The 25,045-nt window shown below is 35.8% G+C and overlaps 1 protein-coding gene across 2 annotated transcripts; it reads left to right on the forward strand.

Moving 5' to 3' along the window:
* LOC110786941 (uncharacterized) lies at window positions 1–18,302 on the forward strand. Of its 2 annotated transcripts, none has more exons than XM_021991523.2 (17): window positions 1–267; window positions 368–495; window positions 5,683–5,728; window positions 5,805–5,974; window positions 6,153–6,270; window positions 6,425–6,507; window positions 6,707–6,766; window positions 6,949–7,203; window positions 10,060–10,156; window positions 13,058–13,108; window positions 13,239–13,319; window positions 13,399–13,470; window positions 16,227–16,289; window positions 16,716–16,868; window positions 17,411–17,468; window positions 17,552–17,604; window positions 17,703–18,302. In XM_021991523.2, the coding sequence occupies exons 2-17, from the start codon at window positions 395–397 to the stop codon at window positions 17,778–17,780; spliced, it is 1,539 nt and encodes a 512-aa protein (XP_021847215.1). In that variant the 5' UTR covers window positions 1–267; window positions 368–394; the 3' UTR covers window positions 17,781–18,302. The 2 variants fall into 2 exon arrangements, with proteins under 2 accessions (XP_021847215.1, XP_021847216.1); XM_021991524.2 differs by having other exon boundaries at window positions 388–495.
* Window positions 18,303–25,045: the final 6,743 nt, after the last annotated feature.

Here is a 25,045-nt window from a genome sequence, read left to right on the forward strand (position 1 = left end):
TTGGAGAAACCGGCCAAAGGTGAGTCCCCAAATGCAAATCCAAAATCACAATGCACTACAAAAGATAAACAACCTGTGGATTCTGAATGACTTATCTTCCCTTCCCATAACCCATTTTTTTGTCCGCTTTACCCGATTTCTGACCAATTTCTTGGAAATTCTCTTTGACTATTAATATATATTGGTATTATTTTATTATCTTTCACCCCTTGCTTATCTCTGCTCATCACACTTCGAATATGCTGTGAAATCAGATTCTTCTATTCTGTAAGTTCTACCATATTTCTTAATTTCTCTAATCCTAAAATATTTATATGAATTTTAGTGAAACTCCATTTGATACTTCAATTGTTTTGATCCAATCTAGCCGGGTTTTTGTTTTTGCTGTAATTGAATGGAGATCGATAAAGCTATTCGAGATTGCGATGATCGAAGGTTGAAGACTAAATACAACAACGCCGTTTATGTTATTCAGAGAGCTCTTGCTCTTTACAAGTATGGCCCTTTAATCTGCGTTGACTGATTTCATTTTTAGACTTTTTGTTTCTGATTTTATGAACTTATTTTATTATATTGTTATGATGATTTTGTAATACGGATGATTTTTTGGTTTGAACTAGATTTATAGTATGAGTTGATGTGAATTGTGTTGGGTGAATTTGCATTGATCAAGCTCATTATATTACAGAGATTTGCATTCATGTGGGAGCATTGAGTAATGAAAAAATAATATATGAAGGGGGTGTGGAGGGGAGAGATGATGTGGGAGGCACGGATTCTTAGCTCAACATTGTGTGCATGGAGTGATCGATACCCGGGTAGATAAACTAATTGAAGTTTGTTATAATTCATGTTGGTGATAATGTAGGTTTATGACATTAGTGCTTGACAGTAGACGAACAAACAGTGTTTTGGATATGGCAACAAAAAGACCCTTAGAAATCATGGATGAGTGAACATTTGACCAGAATTGTCATAGTTCATGTCATTTTTGTTGTGTTTGGGGGTTTATAACCTTCGTGAGTATTTTGCTGTCAGTGAAACATATGTAATTGGAGTTGAGTGGGAAAAGCAAATAGGCCAACTAGATTTTGCCTTCTGATTTTCAGAAATAGTTGTTTTTGTTAAGATATTGTACACTATAAAAAAAGAAAAGGTAAGATAATATGCTTCGTCAATTTCAAATCCCAAACAATCTCAATCAGTATGTGGTCGGAGCCAATCATATGATTTTAGGGGCATGAGGAAATAAGTTCTCTTAAGGTTGTAACTAGACAACTGTAACATCAAAACTTGATTTACTTATTCATGCCTCCGTTAAGACGGTCACCAAATATGGTAGAAATTCTTGCAACATTGAAATTAATATATATTTGTGAATTCTGCTATTTTAAGACCGTAATCCTCTTGGATAATGTTAACAAATATGTGGAAATTTTGTCCACCCACAAAGGTTTTAGTCTCTCACCTAGATGATATTATGACATAAACTGAGTCCACAAGCTAGCCATGAGGGAGAGAAAAGGAAGGAAAAATAGAAGCATTATAAGGAGGAGGAGAAAGGAAGGAGGAAAGTGGGTAAATATGGAGTTAAGTCAATGAAATCAACAGATGCCCGTTAATGATCTGAAGAGTTGGACCTGACTTTTAATTGTGAAAAGTACTTGGAAAAGCCAATAAATGGATACCTTATGATTATGATTGTCAGGCAAGCCAAACATGACTTGCTTTGGCCAAATCCTCTTTTTATAAACTGAAAAATAGGTATCTTATTATTTTATACCTATAAAGAATGGACAAAAATATAAAGACAAAAATATCTCGTGTTTTGTTTAAAAATCTCGATTTTGTTTATTACTTCATATTTTGCATATCTTTTCCTTAATAAGTAATACAGTTCCATTGCTATTTGAATTGTGTTATCTCGAAAATGACAAAAACCTAACTATATTCCCTTTTGATTCAAAGTAAAAGGCTTGAATGTAGTGGTAGTGCTACAAAGGATCCTTACTTCCCTATATTTTAGGAAAAACTGATAAAACCAATCCCAACTATTGGTAGTTTTTTTTGAACGGTCCCAACTATCAATTAGCTAAAGAATAAGCTAAACTATACAACCTATTTTACAAAATTGGTCCCTTTGCAAGGTTTACCCGCTATAGCACGTACGCAATTCTCATGTGCTCCTCACGTGCCCTTTCTTTCTTTCTTCCGTCCTTTCCCTTCCTCTTTGATCCCTCCTACAATTTTGTTTCTTCCCTTTCCTCTTGGATCCCTTCTAAAGTTTTGCTTCTTCCCTTCCCTCCTTCTCATCTTCTCTCTCATCACACTACTACAATACCACTACACCATCAATCAATCTTCTAACAGCTGAGCAGCTCGGCCTAGTAAGCTTGTAGCTGAAACCACGTCCTATATGTGAAATTTGCTTCAAAAACCTGTTGTACTCTAAGTTTCTCACATATTTTGTTAATTTCCAACAAAATTCTACCTGTATACAATTCCAAACATAATCACATAAATCCATTAAAAGTGTCATTTGTCTTGTTAACTTTGCATGTCTATTGTGCAATATTTCCACCAAAATATCCATTAATCAAAATGATTTCTATAAATTGACATAAATTCATAAACAAATTAATTAATGATCTTAAATCATACCCAAAAAAGGAGTTGAAGGAATCAATGTAGAACGACACAAAAAGAACAACTAATAACCGCATAAAATAAATTAAAACATCCAAAATTTGCGTCGTGATTTATGCAATTTCATAAAAATATTCACCCAAATTAATCGATACTCACTTCATTAAACAATAAAAAAATGTTAAATTTGAGAACATATCTAACAAAATACAAGAAATTAATAACCTGGAAGGGAAGAACAAGGGGAATGTCAATTTTAATAGGGAAGGAAGATGAAGGGAGTACGAGTGATGTTTTGGTAGTTAAGCAAGCTGAAAAAAATTAATCGGGGGATAAAGTCAACAAAAGAATGAAAAAAGAAAAAAAAGGAAAAACAAAATTTGAATAATTAAAAATTACATAAGATGCATGTGCAATGCTTTTTACCTGTCGTAGTAGGTCACGATTGGATAAGGCCCACTCTCATAAATATGTTAAATAGATTGCCCCGTCCTTAGTTAATTGATACTTTGGACTGTTTAAAGAAGGATTTTCATAGTTGGGAATGTTTTCATCGATTTTCCCTATATTTTATTTTATATGCTCATCTAGCAAGAGAATACAATCGCTATGTTATGTTGCCCTTCTTTTGTTTCTAGAGAAGGAATGTGTTGTATCTTCTACTCCCTTTGTGTATTTATTCTTTTTCTTGTTAGACTCTTTGACTTGTTGCTTAATATGTGATATATAGAAATAGAAAGTTTGGCTCCTTTTCTCATTAGAGTTTCAATAGAAGCTTGGTTTTAAAAAGCGTGCCTAGGCGCACTTAAAGCGCAGGGAGTGAAGAAGCGCAACGAAGAACGCTTTTGCTGGTAGAAGCAACTCGACATACAGGAAGCGCTGCGCTATAAAGCCACGTGACTCTGATCTTCTTTTTTAAAGTATCATGTGGTTTCTTTTTTTTTATTTTAAAAACGAATATTTGGGGGGTTTTTGAAAACCCTATTGCGATTTTCTCCCGTCGCCGGATTTCTCTAGCCTTCTCGCCAGATTTCTCCAGCTGGATTCTGAGTTTTCTTTCATCTTTTCGATTTCTCTTTTTTCTCATCTTTTCTTTCCATATTTCTTTCCAGGTGCGCTTCGCCTACGAGAAGCGTGCGCTTTCTCTTTGCGCTTTGCGCCTAGGCTCGTTGCGGTTCGTGCTTTTTAGAACTAAGAATAGAAGGCATTAATATCCCAACCTCCCACACGAGAGAGTAGTTGAAAACATTTACTGCTCTTGATTAAGAGTAGTGTTAATAGGAGAGAGTGACTAACCAAAAATGAATCCTTAACATGGTGTAAAAACTCGCCCGAGTTAACTAGGTTTTGGAGGCTGGCGATACGAGATATCCCGAGTTGTAAAGGTGTTTTTAAAAACGGCGAGATCTAACCGACAGAACGAATTTTGTCCGCATTAAACTTTATTAACCTCATATCTACTCGGTTTTCAGCCGAATACCCATATTTTCGACAAAAAGAAAGGGAAAGAAATGGAGAAACTCCACTGAAATAGAGTAGTAGAGAACTCCATTTTCATATCTAAAACAAGAGAGGAGAGAGAAGGTAGACAAAGGAATTCATTTAAATATGTCACGTTTATGGTTTAGGGGAGGGGGACTAAGGTAGGTAATGAGTAGGGCTAACACGGAGCTTCTTTTTCAAATTTCAAATTCCTACGCGACAACCGCCACACGGTCCTCCACTAACGCATCATTTCCGTTACCGATACTCCACGACCGATCCCGCAGCCGCGGCTGTGACCGATACTGCATTTTTTATCTATGATCCTTAATCCTGGAGCAAAAGTTTAAAATGTTAAGTAAAAAAGAACCTTATGAAGGGTGTACAAGTTTTATTAGGCCATTAGAGTGGGACTTTCCAAAGTTATTGTCCCTTCTTCCTTACAATGTTGGTGGAAATACTTAATTCTTCCCATAATATCTTACACAATACGGATTCGCACAATTATTAAGGTTATATTGTAGGCGAGGTATAAGATGTATACCTACGTTCCTAGATCTTTTTTACGGTTACTATTAGCACCGAAAATTAAGACAAGAAGGCAGGGAGTTTTGAAGTGGGGTAAAATGTAGGCAAAAGTAAGTATGTCCGGCAAAATCAAGGTAGTGGGTGTAAACAAGATTTTTGAACTCAAAAGAGAAAGGTGAAAAAATAATTTGGGACATCTTATTTAAGGGAAGTGCGAAAATTGTTGAGTGGGATTGAGAAAGTATAAGAATCTAGTGTGAGAGAAGTGTTTCAAAATTTCCTTTGGCTACCAATTATCTGGTTCCTACGTTGTAGTGTTAAAGGACTAGAATTTATTGCTTGAAAATCAACAATTGGTGTGTACAAAATAAAACACCCAAATATCAATATAGCGACTGGGCAATCTGCCTTCTTTAAAGGGCTGCGTCACTGTGTGTGTACCTAACCACTGATTCTAATTATGGTGGAGATTTATCATTATCATTTTCTAGTATTGTGCTATTTCTTTGGTTAGAAGTATGGTGATAGTTGGTAGTCTTCTTTCATGGACTGGACAGCTAGTTGTTGTTATACCCTTATACCTTCCAGATTTTATGGCTTTAATATATGCCATTAGTGCCCTCATAAATCATTTTGTCAACCATGTGAAATTGATTTGATAAATAAATTGATGTTATATGTCTTCTTGAAGGTGTACCATAGCATTGAGTGCAATTGCATATATCAAAGCTTTTTTTATTGAAGAAGTCAAGAAGAAATCTCAACATAAGTTAAATGGTGGATATATGCAATTGCATTGTCTGCAGAAACAAAATTAAGAACCAAAAATAATATTAAAATGGAAACTTTATATTTCTACTGTTAAGTCGTGTTGCATGTTATAGTTGCTTTATAAAGATATTATTTCAGCCTTCACATGCTGTAAACTTGTTGACGCTTTCTGTATTTTATAATTTCATCATGGTTATGCTTCTAAGCCGTTAATCATTTGGATTCAAATGTTTACTAAACTCTCCTCCATTACAGCATTGAAGAGGTAGCTTTCAGCTTCAATGGAGGGAAAGATTCAATTGTAGGTTCTCATAAGCTAAAGACAGGCACTTGTTGCATCTTTTCTTTATCGGTGTTAATAATGCTATCTATTGCAGGTTTTGCTGCATCTTCTAAGAGCTGGGTACTATCTCCACAAGCGGGAGCAAGTAAAGCATGATGAAAATCTTGCACGTAACGAAACCAAATTTCCAATAAGGACAATTTATTTTGAGAGCCCTTCTGCTTTTCCTGAAATAAATTCGTTCACTTATGAAACAGCTGCTGCGTAAGAGGAGTTTCTTCTATTTAACTGTTCTTTTGAGCCTAAAATATTTATCTTGAGTCAAAATTTGTCTTTTTCTTCTCTTATTAAAACTTCTACAAGTTTTTATGCCAATAAAGAATAAAATTAAAGGGCTTTTTATTTGGTAAACACCTTAATGGTTTCACTGATGTTTCGACAGCTATAAATTGCAATTGGACATCATTCGTCAAGATTTTAAATCTGGTCTGGAAGGTTTACTGAAGACTAGACCTATAAGAGCTATTTTTCTTGGTGTCCGTATAGGTGATCCTACAGCGGTATGGCATATTATAGGCCCTTTATGTGAACAATTTATCATGAGACAATTACTGCTTTATTTGGCACTTTTACCGATTAGTCTATTACAATTTTTCCACTAAATAGTTCACACTAAGATGAGAAAATTGGTGTTTACTATACTATATGGAGCAGGTAGGCCAAGAGCAGTTCTCACCTAGTTCTCCAGGATGGCCACCATTTATGAGAGTGAACCCCATCTTAGATTGGTCTTACAGGTTTGAGCTTACTCTATTGTCAGTATGTTGCTGTCTTTATCTCAGAAAAATGCTTCTTGGATCTTCTGTCAAATTTTTTAGAACAAATATCCATTTGCTAATGTTTTGTTGTCAATTTGGACAAATATCTTTGGCATGTTTGCGCTGTCAGTTACCTTCAGAGTTCTTTTAATATTTGTTTCTGACAATCCTTTGACAGAGACGTATGGGCTTTCCTACTAACTTCCAAGGTACCTTACTGCAGCCTTTATGATCAAGGGTAATATTTCCATCCTATACTGAGCCTCTTGCATTTTAGTTGATGATGTTTGTCAAATATCTATTGCTAAATTGATATTGTTGTCGGATAAGAACTATTCTGCTTATTTTTGCTTTATATATGCCATATTCAGTATGAGTTCCACAAGCATTAATTCACTTTTTTTTAATCTCCTCTTGCAGCTATACTTCTGTTGGAAGTATATATGATACAGTTCCAAATAAGCTTCTGTCTATTAGTAATCCCTCCAGCGGTAAAGTGGAATATAGGCCAGCGTACATGCTTGCAGATGGAAGATCAGAAAGAGCTGGGAGAGCAAGGAAATCTACTCATAAAGCTGACAGAAGTATTTCTCTTAGCAATGGAACAAGCGATGTGGAACCACAACAAACTTGCATTCCAACAGCTTCAGTTATTGGTGTCGGGGATGAGATTCTGTGAGTCCTTTGTTTCATGTTGTTTGATTACTGGTGCCGATGTTGGACTGTGGTGCTTCATTTGTTTTTGCTTAATATCCTGATTTACAAGCTTAAGCTATGGCTCTGTATCACCACCTATAATCTTGCTTACTTTCTGCCTTATCCTTATTAATTTTCTTTTCTCTGAGGAAATGATCTCAGTCAAAATACTAATGTTATATACATGAGCTATATATCAGCTCTTTAAAATTCTTTGTTGGGCCTTGATTTTATCTTATAGAGGCCACATATAAAAGAATCAGCTTTTACTTATTGTGTGTATATGGAGTTTCAATTCTGATTGGGATAGCCTTTTTGTCACTTGATAACATAAAACTTTCCTTATGCTTATTGTTGTATCTCTCTTTCTTTCTTGTCATAATAGACTCTCTTTTTCAAGATAGAAGTTTTAATCAGGGAAAAAGCAGTAGTACAGGTAAGAACAAAGATGACCACTTACATAGGAATTTGTGCTGTTATGCTGAGGTCTTAGCTATGATGCAAATGCATCATATAAGCCTATACAGTGTAAGTTAGGCCCTGAATTTAATGTTCTGTTGACATAGAAAGGGATATGACCCAAGAACTTGCTTCAGTGACACTTGATCTGTACAATTCAGAATACATGCAATGCTGAAGCTTTTGAAGGTGACATTGACTCGTTTGTATCATTGTATGTATTGTTTTTTTTTTCCTAATCGCCGTCTTGCGATTGTGAACCGTATATTTTCTGCCTTACGGAGCTAAAGAGGTAATACCGAATCAGTTGTTGAGCTATATTTCACACAAGCCATAACCTTGACGAAATTGTCTACAAGCTGTATCTACAGTTTTCTTGGAGTGTTTGGCTAGCTTAAGCATCTGATAGAACAGAGGCTAGTGCCATTGCCCTTTTATGCATGACTTCTTACTGAGAGATCTCCTTTTTTGAGCTTAACATTTTTTCATTCCTTTTGCGAGTTTTGCGTTGTTTTTTTATTGTTCTCTCTGTTTGTATGTCTTGTGTGTTTGTATGTGCCTATTTGACTTTTTTCTTTCCTTGATCTTCCGTGGTCGATTTTTTTTGTACAAAGCTTAGTTTGCAGTCAAAAGTTGCTTAGACATAGAAAAAGAAAACACCGACAGACACATCATTTCATAAAAATATTATCGCTATAATTGTGCTAACTTTTACTTTCATAATATTTTTTTTCTGGGGATAGTTTTAGCCATATTATATAAAAGAAATCAATTGGTCAAAGTTCAACCTTGAAAAAAAAAAATTCCTTATATTTCGAGGCAAAGTATGAGGGCAAGCTAGTTTTCAACCCGAAATGTCTATTACAATTTAATCCAATCCTTCTTGTTCCCCAAAATCGAGTAACTGTTGTATATTGCAGCATCTTAAGTTCTTAACCTAAAAGGAAGCTAGATAAGCTACTATATCCTACAGAAAGTCACACAGTGACTCCCAAAAAGATATGCGAATTACGGTTCAGCCACATACACTAATAACAACCACACCACAACAAACCTCCCCACCCCTCTCCCCCTAACCCCAAATAGAAAATTTGCAACAAATCCAAAATAATAAATAGGGCATCTCAACTCTCAAGGAGCCACTTGATATTAAAGGACATGTGAGATACATTTTTTTTTTTAATATCGCAAAGAATACTATTATCTGCTAAATAGCCAACCTAGTCTTTTCTCTATGCCAAATTGCCAATGGGGTATTAGTTACCTTACTCTTATCTCTAATGTCATGTGCCACAGTGCTCACACAAAAGTTCCCACCTTAAGAGGAACCATAGCTTTCCTGATGACATTGGCAACACAGTATGGTTGATAAGGGATCTGTTTTGTGGAAAGTCATTGACGAATCACTCATCCATTTATTGGATTCTTCTTCCATCTCAGATAGTTTGAGATTATGTACCTTACGTTTCAAAGTTATCTTCTTTATCTCTTTGTCAATGGTAAGCTTCCATTCTGAAAATCTCAACTAGTGTTGAATTACCTACAGATGATCAGATCTTATTTTAGTAGGATATCCAATGTTTTTTCTCTAGTAAACTATATAGCTTACAGATGTAGTTGGAATAAGGTCCTTATTGTTAAAGTTACTTTGCAGTATCAATAAATTTATCAGGTTTTCTTCTGTGTCAGTAATCCTAGATGTATATTGTCATAATTACTGGCTTTCTTTGACTTATTCTTTTTTATATTCCTCACATTGTTTTTTTGTTAAACGGAAATGGAGAATAATAGGCAAGTGATCCTATTATGTGAGTTTTCCGAAAATAGTGTACTCTCTTTAGTTCACCTGGACTGTCGTGCACATTAAGAAGACCTAAAATTAATCGATGATGGCATATTACGGTGGACTTATGTTTTGAACTATTGATTGCAAAGTGTAACAGTACCAATTAGGATAATCCATTTGAAACACCCAAATTCGGAGCGGGTTAGTCTAAGGTGAAATGAAAAGAACCATTGCTCTATTGGTCTACTTTTGGATGTCTTACTTTTGTACTCTTATTGTTTGTGTTGGATTTATCTTTGCAAACTTTGGCCCTATCCACCTGAGTTTTACAGAACATATATCTTTACTGATTAAACTTGTATTTTCTGATTGAAGGTAAATTGAACTTACTATTAGCTATATGGGGTATCGGGGCTGCTGATTGTTACTGATTACAACTCAATTTTTCTGCATAAAGCTGATTTAGCACATTTCTTTTATGTGACTTGTCTGTCAATAAAATAGCGATTCTATGTAAAAACTATTTGACTGTCTTCTGACTTTAGGTTTTTAAACTATGAGATTCTGATGCCTATAATTTGATAGTGCAGGCTTGGTAATGTTGAGGATCTTGTAGGACAATCATTATGCAGAAGACTTCATTCCATTGGTTGGGCAGTGACACAATTTGATGTCCTTCGGAGTGATGTAAGAAACTACTACCTCTGTTCCTTAGGTTCTTGACACTTACTATTTGCATAAAAAATAAGAAAGAATAAAGAGAGTGAAAAAGTGGGGCTGCAAGTGGAAAAGGTAGGCACGTGGCCACGTGGGCAGAGTATGTCGTTTTGTGTGGGGTAAGGGGGGTAAAAGTGTAAAAACCCATTGCCAAAAATGGGGTAAAGTAGAAGTGTAAAGAACAAAATGGAACGGAGCCATGGAGGTATTAGTTCCTTGTTTTTGGATCTTTAGATCAATTAATACTGAGCTGGTACTGAAAGCTTATTTATAGTTGGGGGGGGGGGGGGGGGGGGGGGGATAGGGATGGCACCCATTAAGTTCCTTTTTCCCAGCATTCTCTTAACTACATTTCCCTTCTTAAGGCTCTGATAGGTGTTATTAGGAAGTTGGAAAAGCTTATGCCAGATTTTCCTCTGGTTTGGTCTTTACTTATTTGTATTTTCCATGGTTCTTGTTGATTAGAGAATTTGGGTTTTGAAAGTGTTTTTTCCAAAATTCCAAGAGATATCTCCAGTAGAAAAAGTGGTTGTTGAAGTTCATTTGAGACTTTGCACCAAAAGATCACTAGTAAGTTTGATTTTTTTTATAGCAACTTCTATTTAGTGATATGACTTCCTATCTTAGTCCGCAGGAGTTTGTCTGGGGGCTATTTATTCTATCCTTGCGATGTCTTGGTTGGGAACTCAGACCAACGTAGGATTTTAGGAGGACGTCTAGGTTGGAGATTATTCAACTTCTGTTCTTTTTCACGGGCCTCATGGCGGCCTTGTCATTTATCCACTTACACTATGCTCCTACTTTACAGTTTATGGTTGATTGGATTTTGGGAGGGGCACAATTTGTTTGGTAACTTTAAATTTGGAATGATCTGGCTTCTTTATACAGTTTTCTGTAGAATCTTTTCCCTGGACATTCTCTTATTTGTTTTACTAGAACTTCAAATCTTGCTGGTTTTCTTGTGGCAATTGCCTTTTGTGTCGAAGTCGTATTGGAAAAGATTAACATTTTAAGTGTTTAACACTCTTGATTATCTACAAGTGTGGTGGCCAACTAAGGCCTTGATGATTATCTTTACCTGCAATGCAAGGTGGCTGGTGCTTCATTATCTTTTCCTACAATGCAATGATTCATTAGAATTTTTGAGTCAAAGGGAGAGTCTTGTGCTATGAGTTAACATTGCTTATACACCATTTATGGCTGAAATTAGGGAAGAAGAAGCTGATTTGATTAATAAACCGAAATAAAAGAAAATGTAAGGAAATTTAAGCTTTCGAGAGGCTTGATTCTCTCCTAATTAACTCTCTAAAAGCTAAACCAAGTAGTCAAATGATCATCAATATTCGACGTAATTCTCTCTCTCTCTAATTTTCTCTATGTAAACTAAATATCTTCTGCTTCAAGATACTAACAACTTAATTATAGGGCTACTTCCTAAAGTGCCCCTCCCCCTTACATCAGTTCGTTGCATCTTGGTTGTGTTCCACCTCTTTTTTGTGGAAAACCATTTTGGGAAAGTCAATGATATTCTGGCACTTAGGGCTTTATCTCCCAATGTTTGTATCATGTTCTTCAAAGGTGCAGTATGAGTATATTGAATAATCTTCTCTTACTTTGATAGTTTGAGGCAAGGTAGCTGGTGTCGTATGGCGTAGGCTTTTTGGATTTAAAGAGAAGTTGTGATATTGCTCCGCCTTTTTGATGGGGCACATGCCACTGAGGTAAAAAGGTGGATAAAGTAATAGAATATGAGTGGAAAGGAGTAAATATTGTGGGGGCAAGGGTAAGGTATAATGATAACAGGTGTTTGCCAAAAATAAATTACGTAGAAGTGGGCTGAACGGAAAAAGACCTCATTGGAAAGTTGGTATAACAAAAGAAAAACAGATAGAGTTTTATTTTGCTTGCTTGGTCATGGATTATTGGGTAAAATAGATGATATCTTCTACTTTGGCTCCTTCATTACTTCAATCCTTTTATTGTGCATTGGTGGCAGTTGGAGGGTCAGAGGAATTCCCCCCCCCCCCCCCCCCCCAATGAAGGCAGACAGGCAGGATTTGGTTGGTAACTTGGTATTGTATATTTGTCATGGCAGGGGATTTTCATGGTTTCTTGTTGCTTTTCTTTTTGGATTTAGTAGCAGAAGAATCAAGTGGAAAGGAGTGGGAGAAAATGACTGAGAAACAAGACAAGGGGAGGAATGGCCAGATTGTTGAAAATTTTGGAAAGAAAATGGGGGTTATCCCCAAAAGTCTATTTTTGGAAAGTTTGTAAACTTCAACTTTCATTTGGAAAGGGCCAATTTTGGAAATACTTTTGCGGCCAATTGTTGATATCTATTACATTGAAATAATAAGGAAGGGTATGTATCCTTTGATTTGGACGATCACGGTATGGAAACGTGTTTGATATAATTCTGATCTGTTAATGATTGATTGATGTCCGAGGACTTATGTGCTTTGTTGAGGGATAAAGAAACTTTTCTAGTGCCATTTTGGGCTAAAGCGGCTGGGGCTTTCAAGAATGATTGAAGAGATCAAAAGTACTTGAGTTAATTTGTTATTGTGTTTTCATTCGAGGACCTAGTAGGCCTCATAAAAGTGGGCTCTCTTTCAGTTGTTCATATAACTTTTTGCGATTATAAAAGAAGGATTGGTAGATGTCGTCTAGTCCCAATGTAGATTATTGCTCTCTCTCTTCTTCTTTATTTTTAATTTGAGATGGGGAATGTAGATTACAACTCACTAAGAAATGGTTGCTAACACTGGCATTTTGCTTCCTTTCTTTTAAATATAAAATCTGACTTTTCCTTGTTTTTTTCCCTGTGTCTTCTTGTTCACGAAATTGCTGTTTGTTTTAATTGACTTGCAGATAGATTCTGTTGCTGAAAGTGTTGAACGCCAAAAATCTACTAATGACATGGTATAGTTTTATTGATTTTAGAGTATTCTAGTGCTGGCTAGTACTGCGACACTTGAACGTAAATTTAGGATTCTACTTTGCGAGCCTTAGATTGTGCTGTGCAGTTGAAGAAATTGAAAATTTCTTCCAGGTATTTATATATGGTGGGATTGGTCCATTGCATTCAGATGCTACTCTTGCCGGCATCGCAAAGTCATTTGGTGTCCGTCTGGTGAGTTGTGTCCCTTGAGTTTTCCTTTTCTTAATTGATAGCTTACTATCAAGCTCTCATCCATTTGTCTATAATTTAGGCACCTGATGAAGAGTTCGAAGAATACCTTACAAGTATAGTGGGCTATCAGTCCACTGGTGAAAGGAACGAGGTTAGTTCTAAGAACTCTTTTTTTCTATCTTTACACACATATACATACACACTTGAGGTTGGATAAACGTCGGATGTTTTATAAAAATGGAAACCTGATAGCCACAATCGTGGCAAGCGCTAATGTGACAAGACAAGGATTAATTATTTTTTTCTTTCAGCAAAATTCGGTGCCATGTTGATTATTGCACAATATCATTGGTCTTAGTAAATGATAGTCATTAGCCAGCTTAGATGAGATTCATGAGAATATGAGATAATGAGCTGCTCTGTTGTTCAATGCCGGAGTTTCTTTATTATCCTTTTTCCCTATGAATCCTGAAATTAAAATATTACGAAATATAACAAAGAAGCCATAGGCTCCAGCAAATTATTATGTCTACACTCTACAGAGAGGGCAGCAAACGTTTAGAAATAACTAAATTCTTGCTAAGCTCTCTGCACTTCAGAGCTTAGTTTAAAAAGGCACACTAAGGCGCACAAGGGTCATGGCGCCTAGGCGCAAGGCACAAGGGTCATGGAGCCTAGGCGCAAGGCTCAGGCGCGCGCCTTTTGGATACAAGGCGCACATAATTTTCTAATAAACTTTAAAATTTGGTATAGAAAAAAATTAACATAATTTATACTCAAAACAACATATTTTTATTGGAGTGCCATATTTTCTTGCCGGTTCATAAGCATTGCGTGATCCCGTCGATGGAGTGCTAGAATTAGAACCTTCCATGGTAATTACAAGCTGGAAATATGAAAATTAACTCATATTATGCTACTTCCACTACCCAAAAATCTAAGGTTGTAGAGATATGACCGTTGATAGGTCACATGGGGTGTGTTTATCTTATTAAAAAAGAAAAAAAACATGTAAATAAAATATCCACGTCATCGTACTGCACCTGAAGATTGAAGGCGCACAAGGCGCTGCGCCTTGGGCCTTACCTAAGGCGCACGAAGGCGCGCGCCTGGTTGACATCAATGAGCCTGGAGAGCTCAAGGCGCCGAAGGCTGAGCCTAGGTGAGCCTTGCGCCTAGGCGCGCCTTGGGTGCGCTTTTTAAAACTAAGCTTCAGAGGCTAACTAATGTTGACATTTTCAGTCCATCAGATAGAAAGTAAATGAGCTTTCCCCTATTTTCCCACCTTGGCTTGTCTTTCTTAGTATATTAGAGTAAGTGCGGCTATTTTTTAGGCTTCGAGGCTTCATCAACGAGCAAAAATCTTCAAAATAAATCGGGAAAGAAGTTACTAGATCCAATGAAAAAGGAGTATTTCTAGACTTATTCTATACTCCCTCCGTCCCGGAATACTTGACCTGTTTTCCTTATCGGGCCGTCCCTTAATACTTGACCTGTTTCTAAAAATGGAAATATTCTAACAATATTATATTATTTCTCACTCCACCCCTATTAACCCACCTACCCCCTACTCCATACACAAAATAATTAAAAATTCAACCCTTACTCTCCCCCAACCCCACCTCTTAACACATTTCCCACTAACTACATTAAAATAATACCCCACTATCAACTACTACCTATTAAATTAAATAAGTCAATTCAAGTACCTTAAACTCTGTGCCGGTCAAACCGGGTCGAGTATTCCGGGACGGAGGGAGTAAATCACTGGTTTGAGGTTGTTGAAGAATTTAAAGTCGGGAATTCTGTTGATGGCCTGAACATAGGTCACTCAAGAGGACTTTATCTGTAGGGCTTTGTTTACTTTCTTCTTTACCTGCTCACTGAGGAGAGCTTTTTCTTCCAATGATAAATCTTCTTTTGTTCGCTGAGATATGGGAGGGAGAGCTTCAATCCTCCTGCGTCCGTTTTTTTAGTTTTACCTCAGTAGGGGTAGGAGTATTCTGTAGTTTGCAATGAAACCGGTTTCCAGGATGGGTGGGCCTAGTCGTGACCAATTTTATTGTTACTGAGATGTAAAATGAACAGGAATTTCTTCCTCTTTTTATGAAAGTCTTTTGTGTGTCGAAATGGGATACAACAAGGTGATAGTAAGAGCATGTTTGGTTAGATTGAAAAGGTAAGGGTTGAAGAGGGGGGGGGGGGGGGATGAAATAAATCCTCTTTCTTTCTGATTTCATCTCCACCTCCCCCCCCCCCCCCCCCCAAATATGGATGTGGCTTTCTCTGCTGATTGTCATGAGGGTGATAGGCATAGCCGCATATGCCCCCCCCCCCCCCCCCCCAGTAATGGAATCTGCAACCGCTTGAGAAGTGTTAGTAACAAATGGTTGTGGGATAAGGCTGTTAAATGTAAGAAACGAAAATCAATCCAATTTGTGAACCAAACAATTGAAAATGGTTTTTACTACGGAGTATTCCATTTTGTTTCTACTCTACGGAAGGGCAAACAAATACATACCAAGTAAATTAACACTTTCTGAGGATATGGCAATGATAATTTGATTAAGATGCCATGAAGTGCCCAACTTGCGAGCCCCAAATGTGGTGCCTTTTGAAGACGACATTAGGTCAAAGTTTGGTTGCCCATCCGTTAAAAAGCAGTCTGTTGATTTGTTGACCCTATTATCATTTGGGTAAAGCTCGTGTTACTTTTTTTATTTTTACGAAAAAGCTGGAGTTGCTTAAGATGCTGTTATATGAAATTTCTATACAATGCAAATGTCCAACAACATGGTAAATTATCATTATTGTCGTCGGCAGCTGCCTCGGTATCCAATACATATTAATATGTGTTGGTTATGTGTATTTTTGCATCATCTCTCACGCATAATTGTATATTTTCAGATGGCACAGCTACCAGAGGGTATCACAGAATTGTTGCATCATGAAAAGCTGCCTGTGCCATTTGTAAGTGACAGAGAAGACATTGTTTTATATTGTGAGTTTGCGTTGCAGTGCTTCTGCTTTGATGGAAAATTCATGGCAAATGCTTCTTGTTTATCCACACCTGTCAATGTATAACCCTACTTGGATTCTTGCCATCGTGTCCTTTTAATACTCAACCACAGATCGATAATATTTAATAACCACTGCAAATTAGATCTGTTTTCCAGTTGTCATTCAAATTTCAGATCACCTGAGAGGCTGAGATAATAAATTAATGATCCATGAATTCACTTTGGTTTAGCTGCATTCTATCTGTGTCTCAGTTGGTAGTATCTCCGGTTACTACCCTTTTTTTGCGTTTTTCGTTGAATTATTTATTTCTTATTTGCCAAGCCAAATGTTGGTTCAGATGATGTGAAGTAAGCTTGGAATGGTTTTCATTTGCAGATGAAGTGTCAGAATGTTATAATTCTTATGGCAACGAATATAATGGAGCTGGACAAAGAATGGGATTGCTTGATTGAGCTTGCAGCCTCTAGTGGTCTCCTAACATTGACAAATCCTTTTGCTTCAAAGCATCTGACTACTACTCTTTCAGACGTACGTATAAAAAAGTTCCCATCTCCTCTTAGTTTGTGGGAACACTTCTTATGTTTGAATATAAAATTTGTCATCTCTTTGCTCTGTATTCTGTATTCGACGCCTTGTCATTTGTACTGTTTCACTATATGTGGTTTAAAAGCAACCTGTTCTTTCTTCTTGCTTGTCAGTATATGGTACTTTTAGCAGTTATTAGAGCATATTGTAGTATTACCTACCCCATTACATTTACATGTTAATGGAATCAACCATGTTTGAGAATTTTAGGATGTTTCATTTCTGTATAAAAAGATCTCTTCTGGCCGTGTGTCAGATACATATGTGAGGCCTTGTTAGTTGTTTAGTTAGTAAAATGACTTGGTGTCTTGACGTCAGATGCTTTCACAACTTCAACACATTGAAGAGTATAACATAGGAGCAGACTATTTTGTAGTTAACAAAATTCTAATAGATCTTCAGAATTAACTAGATTCCTTTCTCAAGAAGCTAAAATAGTTTGTAATTAGATGCTTGCCTAATTCATTTGCAAAAAACTTGTGCAGGTAGAAGTTTCTCAGCCATTATCAGCACTGCGTATTGACTTCCCCGATTTGTTTATTGGTAAAACTCTGTTGCACTATGTTGGGAAATCAATTTTTGTTAATCACTGCCTGACTACGATTCTTTGTATATGTATGTAAAAGGGTGTTATCGGAAAACCAGGCGTGGGCCTCTTGTGATTACTCTGGAAGGAAAGGTATTGCACCGAAAGAGTTTTGTGATTAATAGACTTCTGAAAAAGCGTTAGAGTGAAGTGGTTTGATTTGCTACTAACATGCTATTCATTTCTGTCAGGACCAAGGAAATGTGCAGTTGGCAACTGAAGCACTAATGAAGAAGTTTCATGCAGGAGCACTTTTTGAAACTGTTTAGAGTTGCGATACGAATCTTTCTGTTGTTATTTTGCTGGCCAAATATCAGATTCCGGCGTCCAGGTTAGCTTCTCTCGCGTTCCAACTACAATGATCGTGGTGGAGGAATCATTATAGAGAAAAGCCAAGTACATTGCAGAATGACCATCCCTTCTTCCTGACAGTAATAGAGGTGAAAAAAGACCCCAAAAAATGGACACAATTTCACAAAGATCAAAGCTGGAGGAAAAATAAATGAAAGAGCAAGAAATACTTTGGGAAGCTGTACTAGGGAGTATAAAATGTAGCTTCTTGTTTTTTCTTTTTCTTTTTCTTTTTCTTTTTCTTTTTCTTTTTGGGGCAGCCAGAAAGTAGCATTTGACTGTAGGTGCATGCTAATTCTATATCACAATATTCGTTTTGGGTAGTTTTAGTTGCGGTGAGAGCTGAACTAAAAACTACGGAGTATTCAGTAATGGGGAAGCCAACATTACAACCGCAGAAAACATACATTTATATTACCTGAGTATATTTTTACAATGAACATTTAGCCTTGAATGTTGTTTGAATGTAACCGGAAGACCCGACTCGAGTTTGGTTTCGGCTAGACATCTAAACGAACCAAGCATGAGATACCACTAGCCTGGCTCAAAAGCTCGTGAACGGACTCACTTTTTTACGAATGAATTTCAATGTAAATAATTATTTTGGGTAAATTGTCTTTTACCATCCAAAAAAATTGACAATGTTTTTACCACCTAAAAAAATAGAAATTGTATTTTATCTCCTACAAATAAAATAAAAATTGTGTTTTACCATCTTTTACGGCAAGATGGACGAAAACGTTATGTGAAGTCCTTTTTGACGCAAATTAAACATAAAGTATACCTTAAAGCAACTTGATTCTCCTTTGCAAATCTGAAAAGAATTATGCCTCTATCAATTTGAGAAATATTACCAATATGAATTAAAGCTTTGTTCTGTTCACCTTATTTCCACTTATTTCAGAAAAAAATAAGTTCAGCTAAGTTTAGATAATATAATTTATAGAAAAATAAGGATTAGCTAAATACAATTAATAATTAAAATAAGTTCAGATTAGTTCATATACAATAAGTTTTAAAAATTAAGTGAAAATCAGGTGAATATAACTAGGGGTGAGCAGAAAGTCAGGGTACCCTGAATCCGAACAGGAACCTGTTAGGAACTTGAGGTTCCAGAACCGGAACCTGTTGTGTAGGTTCCGGTTCTGGGTAACAAAATTGGGAACCTGTTGCAACCGGTTCCGGTTCTCAATTTTTTGGAACAGGTACCCAGTTGGGTACCCTGTACACAGTAATTCTAACATGGAGTACCCAAAATAAGGAACCGAGCCATATAGAATGCTTCATATGCTCAAAATATAAAACAATCCAAGTTAATTTTTGGAAAATATGAATATAGAATTACAACTTAAGCCCAAACTATAAAACAATCAAAACCCAAACCTTAAAGTAAATAATTTTTCAATAAAATATCAATAATTTATTTAAATTTTTAAAATGAAAGGGTACCCTGAATCGGAACCTGTTGCAACAGGTTACGGTTCCGATTCTCATTTTCAGGAACCTGTTGCAACAGGTTACGGTTCCGGTTCTCATTTTCAGGAACCTGTTGCAACAGGTTCCGGTTCCCATTTTAAGGAACCTGTTGCAACAGGTTCCGGTTCCTGTAATTTTAACATGGTACCCTGTTGTGCTCACCCCTAAATATAACAGACCTTTAAATAAGGTTATACTACTTCCGTTTTATAATACATGCAACATTTTTTTTTACGGATTTCAACATCTTAGTTGGATATTAATATCTCCAATTATGTATAAGTGAGAATTATAAAAATATTTAGAATCCTCGCATGATACAAATTTAACAAAATACCATCTAATTGTGTTTTTTTCTTTTATAATAGTAAAAGAATGATTGTCAAAATTGATTAATAAATAGTGCCAAAATAAGAAATGTTACATGTATTGTGTAAAACAGAAGTAGTAAAAGATAAACCTAGCTAGTAGAAAAAAGTGACTCCTCATACATGGGCGGCAGGCTAGGAAGAAAAAATATTCTTTTCTGAGATTCGTAGTAATTCAAGTACTCCGTATATAGATAGATGATACACATCTACTCGACTACTTCCTCCGTCCCTTAATACTCGCATCGCTTTTTTTTTGGGTCGTCCCTTAATATTTGCACTGCTTCTATAAATGAAAATCTTTACCAATATTATATTATTTCTCACACTTACCTACTACTCCACCTACACCCCTACTCCCTACAAAAAATCATTTAAAAATACACACCCCCCACTTACCACTCCTACAAACTTTTGTATAAGGCGGTCTTTCCTGTAAGACCACCTTATAGTTGGGTTGTATTCGCGGGTCAAGTCTTGATGGGCTGGTCGCGGGTCACATTATTCGGGTCTTATAAAAGCCCCTTTTACACGATTTTTTCCTCATTTCTTATCACTGTTCACCTTCCAACTTTGAGGAGAGAGAAAGCTCTGTGATTCTTCGTCGATCCTTCTTCTACTTCCATTCAACTCGATTTCTTCAGATCTCTGACTCAACCTATCTGCTTCATCTTCGTTTCTACGATTTTGTAAGTTTCCCGGCGAAGAAGCGGTGAGGAAGGTGGCGGCGTTGTCGCCAAATTCGATTGAATTTACTCGTTTCTATGCGAAGTTGCTCGTTTCTATGCGAATTTGATCGTTTCTCTGCGAATTTGATGTTTTAGCAACGACGAATTTTGGTGGCGTAGTCGATTGCGGCGCCGCCGGCGGTAGTGTTCGCCTTCTCTCACCACAAAGGACGCTCGTAAGTCCGCAACCACTGGATCTCCGCGTTCAAAATAGGTTTGATGTTCGATCTAAAATTATTACTCGTATTTGAATGCTGGAGATTACGATTCATTTCCTTGAAATTATTAGGATTGAGTTTTTATTTGGAATTTGATTTTCTGTTTTTGTTTTTGTGATTCCTGTTATTAAATTCCGGCGAGAAATTAGGGTTCCAGCGAAAAAAGATCGTCGGCGAACAGCGAGAGATGAAGGAAGGGAAGGAGAAGCGTCGGCGTGAAGATTGAGAGTCGCTAATCGCCATTGTTCGATGTTATGTGCTGGTTGAATGAGTTCCTCTTGCTGTGGTGGAACAGATCTTGTGGTTGTTGTGTTGGCGGCTCTAATTCCCTGGTTGCGGCTGTGGCGGTGGCGGCAATGTGAAGGAACAATGTTGCAGAGGCCTCGCAAGTCGTAACAACTATTGTTGTTGTTGGTCTTCCTTGTTGTTAAATTAAAGGAGCTGCTTTGTCATTACAGATTTGTTTTAGTCATAGTTTGGTTATATTTAGTTAATAAATAAAATGGTTTAGTAATAATTTTTATGGTAAAATTGCAAAGAAGTGCAATTAATTCCTGGATTGTAACAATTTTGGTTCATTTATATGTTTTAGTTAATAATACGTTTATTTTGGTTACACATTTCTGGATTTTAGTTAAGAGTTTTTGAGAATTAGTTATGATTTCGTGAAATTTTTTTTGTTAATATAAAATTCAATTAGTTAAGCAATGGAGTAAATTAGTTAAGTATTGAAGTCAATTATTTAAGCACCGAGACCAATTAGTTAAGCGATAAAATTTATAAGTTTACATATATAAATAAAGTATTTGTTAAGCCGGAAATTCAATTAGTTGAGCAATGAAACCGTTTAGTTAAACAATGGAATCAATTAGTTGAGCTTGAAATTCAATTAGTAAGCAATTGAACTAATTAGTGATGGAATGAAACTAATTAGTGAGGCAATGAAACCAATTAGTTAAGCATTGGAACTAATTAGTTTAACCTGAAATTCAATTAGTCAAGTAATGTAAGCTGTTAGTTAAACATTGAACCAATTAGTTAAGCATGAAATTCAATTAGTTAAGCAATTAAACCAATTAGTTAAGTTTGAAATTCAATTAGTTAATCAATGAAACCAATTAGTTACACAATTGAACCAATTAGTTATGCAATCGAACTAATTAGTTATGCAATGAAACCAATTAGTTAAGCAAGGAACTAATTAGTTAAACATGAAATTTAATTAGTCAAGTAATGTAACGTATAAGTTAAGCAATGAAACCAATTAGTTAAACAATGGAACGATTTAGTTAAGCAACGAAACCAATTAGGTAAACCTGAAATTCAATTAGTTAGGCAATCGAACCAATTAGTTAAGTTTGAAATTCAATTAGGTAAGCAATGAAACCAATTAGTTAAGAATTTGAACTAATTAGTTAAACCTGAAATTCAATTAGTCAAGTAATGTAACCTATTAGTTAAGCATTGAAACCAATTAGTTAAGCATTGAAACCAATTAGTTAAGCATTGAACCAATTAGTTAAGCATGAAATTCAATTAGTTAAGCAATTGAACCAATTAGTTAAGTTTGAAATTCAATTAGTTAATCAATGAAACCAATTAGTTACACAATTGAACCAATTAGTTATGCAATGGAACTAATTAGTTGTGCAATGAAACCAATTAGTTAAGCAAGGAACTAATTAGTTAAACATGAAATTTAATTAGTCAAGTAATGTAACGTATTAGTTAAGCAATGAAACCAATTAGTTAAACAATGGAACGATTTAGTTAAGCAACGAAACCAATTAGGTAAACCTGAAATTCAATTAGTTAAGCAATCGAAACAATTAGTTAAGTTTGAAATTCAATTAGTTAAGCAATGAAACCAATCAGTTAAGTTTGAATTCAATTAGTTAAGTAATGAAACATATTAGTTAAGCAACGAAACGATTTAGTTAAAGCAATAGAACCAATTAGTTAAGCAATGAAACGATTTAGTTAAAGCAATGAGACCAATTAAGATTTTCTGAGTTTTAGTTAGGGATTTTCGAGCTTTAGTTATGGTTTTTGAAGTTTTAGTTAGGATTTAAAAAAAAAAAAATTGAGTTCTAGTTATATATTTTTAGTTTAAAAAATTTAGTATTAGTTATTTTTTTTGAGCTTTAGTTAAGATTTCTGCGGTTTTAGTTTCTTTATTTTGTGTTTTAGTTAATTTTCTTTGAGTTTTAGTGGATTTTTTCAGATTCAGAAAATTAACATCAAAAGACATTGATGATTTGTTGCTTATAACCAAAAATAAAATGCAAAAAGATAACTAAAACACTTTATTTCATAACTAAATATAAAAAAATTATAACTAAAACAAAATTCTATAAAAAAAAAACTACAGGAGAAATTTCAATATACTGAAATACATCTACATTCAGTGGTTTTTCTTGTGACTCCATTCCTCACTCCGACTTCCTTGCCGCCGCCTAATTCACCATCATCGAATCCACCGGTGATGGGTGGCGTGACTGAATTCAACTAAATTAAAAACCACAACCACCGCAACGAATCAAAGGCAGATAACAAATCTATAATAAAAAAACCTAATTTCAGCACACCCAAACACAACACCATCTCCCTCGCCAATCAAACACAACAACCATGCCCAGATTCCAATCAACCCTCCTCGCAAAACACCAATGACACCAGCATCAAATTTAGAGCACCTTCCAGAACTACTCATAGACCGCCGTAGAAGAGAATTCGTCAACCTCGACCACCAGCCATAATCAATCTTGAAGTTTTCATGTGGATACGACGGTGAGAGATCCATGGAATTCGTTTTGTGGTAGAAATCGCGGCGAAAGAAACTAGGGTTTGCGGCGGAGGAGAAGAAGAGATCGCGAAGGAGGAGTTTAGGGTTTTGAGTTACAGGGAGAACGATGAGAGGAGAGAAGATGGAGTTTACAGAAAATGAGAGGAGAGAGAAAAAAAAGTCAATTTATACCGCGCGTGAAGATACGCGCGCGTGATTCTCTCACCTGGTCTTTCCTACACGCGCCGTGAGGCGGTCCTACCGAAAAGTTGTTGTACCACTCCCCACCCCTTACACATTTTCCACTAACCATATTAGAAAAAATACCCCACTATCAACTAACACCCATTAAATTAATAATAAGTCAATTCAAATGTCTTAAACTACACCGGTCAAACCGGTGCGAGTATTAAAAGACGGAGGGAGTATAAATATAAAAATTATCGCCAAAAAAAGTAAATGATATCTAAGATCTCACGACCTTATGAAGAATATCATTCTCAAATGTTTACTCCCTCCGTCCCGGAATACTTGACCTGTTTTCCTTATCGGGCCGTCCCTTAATATTTGACCTGTTTCTAAAAATGGAAATATTCTAACAATATTATATTATTTCTCACTCCACCCCTATTAACCCACCTACCCCCTACTCCATATAAAAAATAATTAAAAATTCAACCCCTACTCTTCCCCAACCCCACTCATTTACATATTTTCCACTAACTACATTAAAATAATACCCCACTATCAACTACTACCTATTAAATTAAATAAGTCAATTCAAGTCCCTCAAACTCTGTGCCGGTCAAACCGAGTCGAGTATTCCGGGACATAAGGAATACATTATTATCTGCTAATTTATTTATCTTTTTTAGCTAGATCTCCACAGAATTTAACCATATCATTTATGTAGCGGCAGAAAATAGTGATAGAAATAAAATCGAAAAAAGATTGCATGAAGCATGATATAATTTGTCTAGGATACCCGTACCTCCCAACTAGACATTTAAGAAAAAGTTTATGAAAAAAAATAAAAATGAACAAAATGAAAAAGACTTGAATGTTTAACTATTCATCCTGTCATAATTTGTCTAAGTTGGGGTCTACCAAACCAATATCATGCATTTATTCACATGGACTAGCTATTACTCCCCTGTCCCAGAACTCGCAACGGTTTGATTGGACACGCTTGCCAATACACAACTTTGGCCATCAATATCTTCAATTACTTCCTCCACTCCGGAAATATCGCACAATTTGTTTTTTACACTATTCACACTACGACTTTAACAATTTTTTGCGGTTCGTATGTAAGAAAATTTTAGTCATGCGAGGTCATGTTAGATTCGTATCGAAATATATTTTCTATATATTATAAAAACTTATAAAATATTAATATTTTGAAAATATATGTTAAAATGAAAACAACAATATATATGCTAACACTTATTTTCGTATACTATAAATAAAATAGGGTCAAAGTGAATTATGTAAATAGTGCAAAAAGTCAAACCGTTGCGAGTATTCTGGAACGGAGGGAGTACTTTGTTTCCATGCTTTTTCATTACTTCTACACACACCGACATCTACACTCACACTACACTCACA

The sequence above is a fragment of the Spinacia oleracea genome, chromosome 5, assembly GCF_020520425.1.
Source record: "Spinacia oleracea cultivar Varoflay chromosome 5, BTI_SOV_V1, whole genome shotgun sequence".
NCBI lineage: Eukaryota > Viridiplantae > Streptophyta > Magnoliopsida > Caryophyllales > Amaranthaceae > Spinacia > Spinacia oleracea.

Coding starts and splice junctions, on each gene's coding strand:
- LOC110786941 (XM_021991523.2), top strand. CDS start 395: ATGGAGATCGATAAAGCTATTCGAGATTGCGATGATCGAAGGTTGAAG. Junction 496..5,682: donor AGAGCTCTTGCTCTTTACAA/GTATGGCCCTTT, acceptor CCTCCATTACAG/CATTGAAGAGGTAGCTTTCA. Junction 6,767..6,948: donor TGCAGCCTTTATGATCAAGG/GTAATATTTCCA, acceptor CTCCTCTTGCAG/CTATACTTCTGTTGGAAGTA.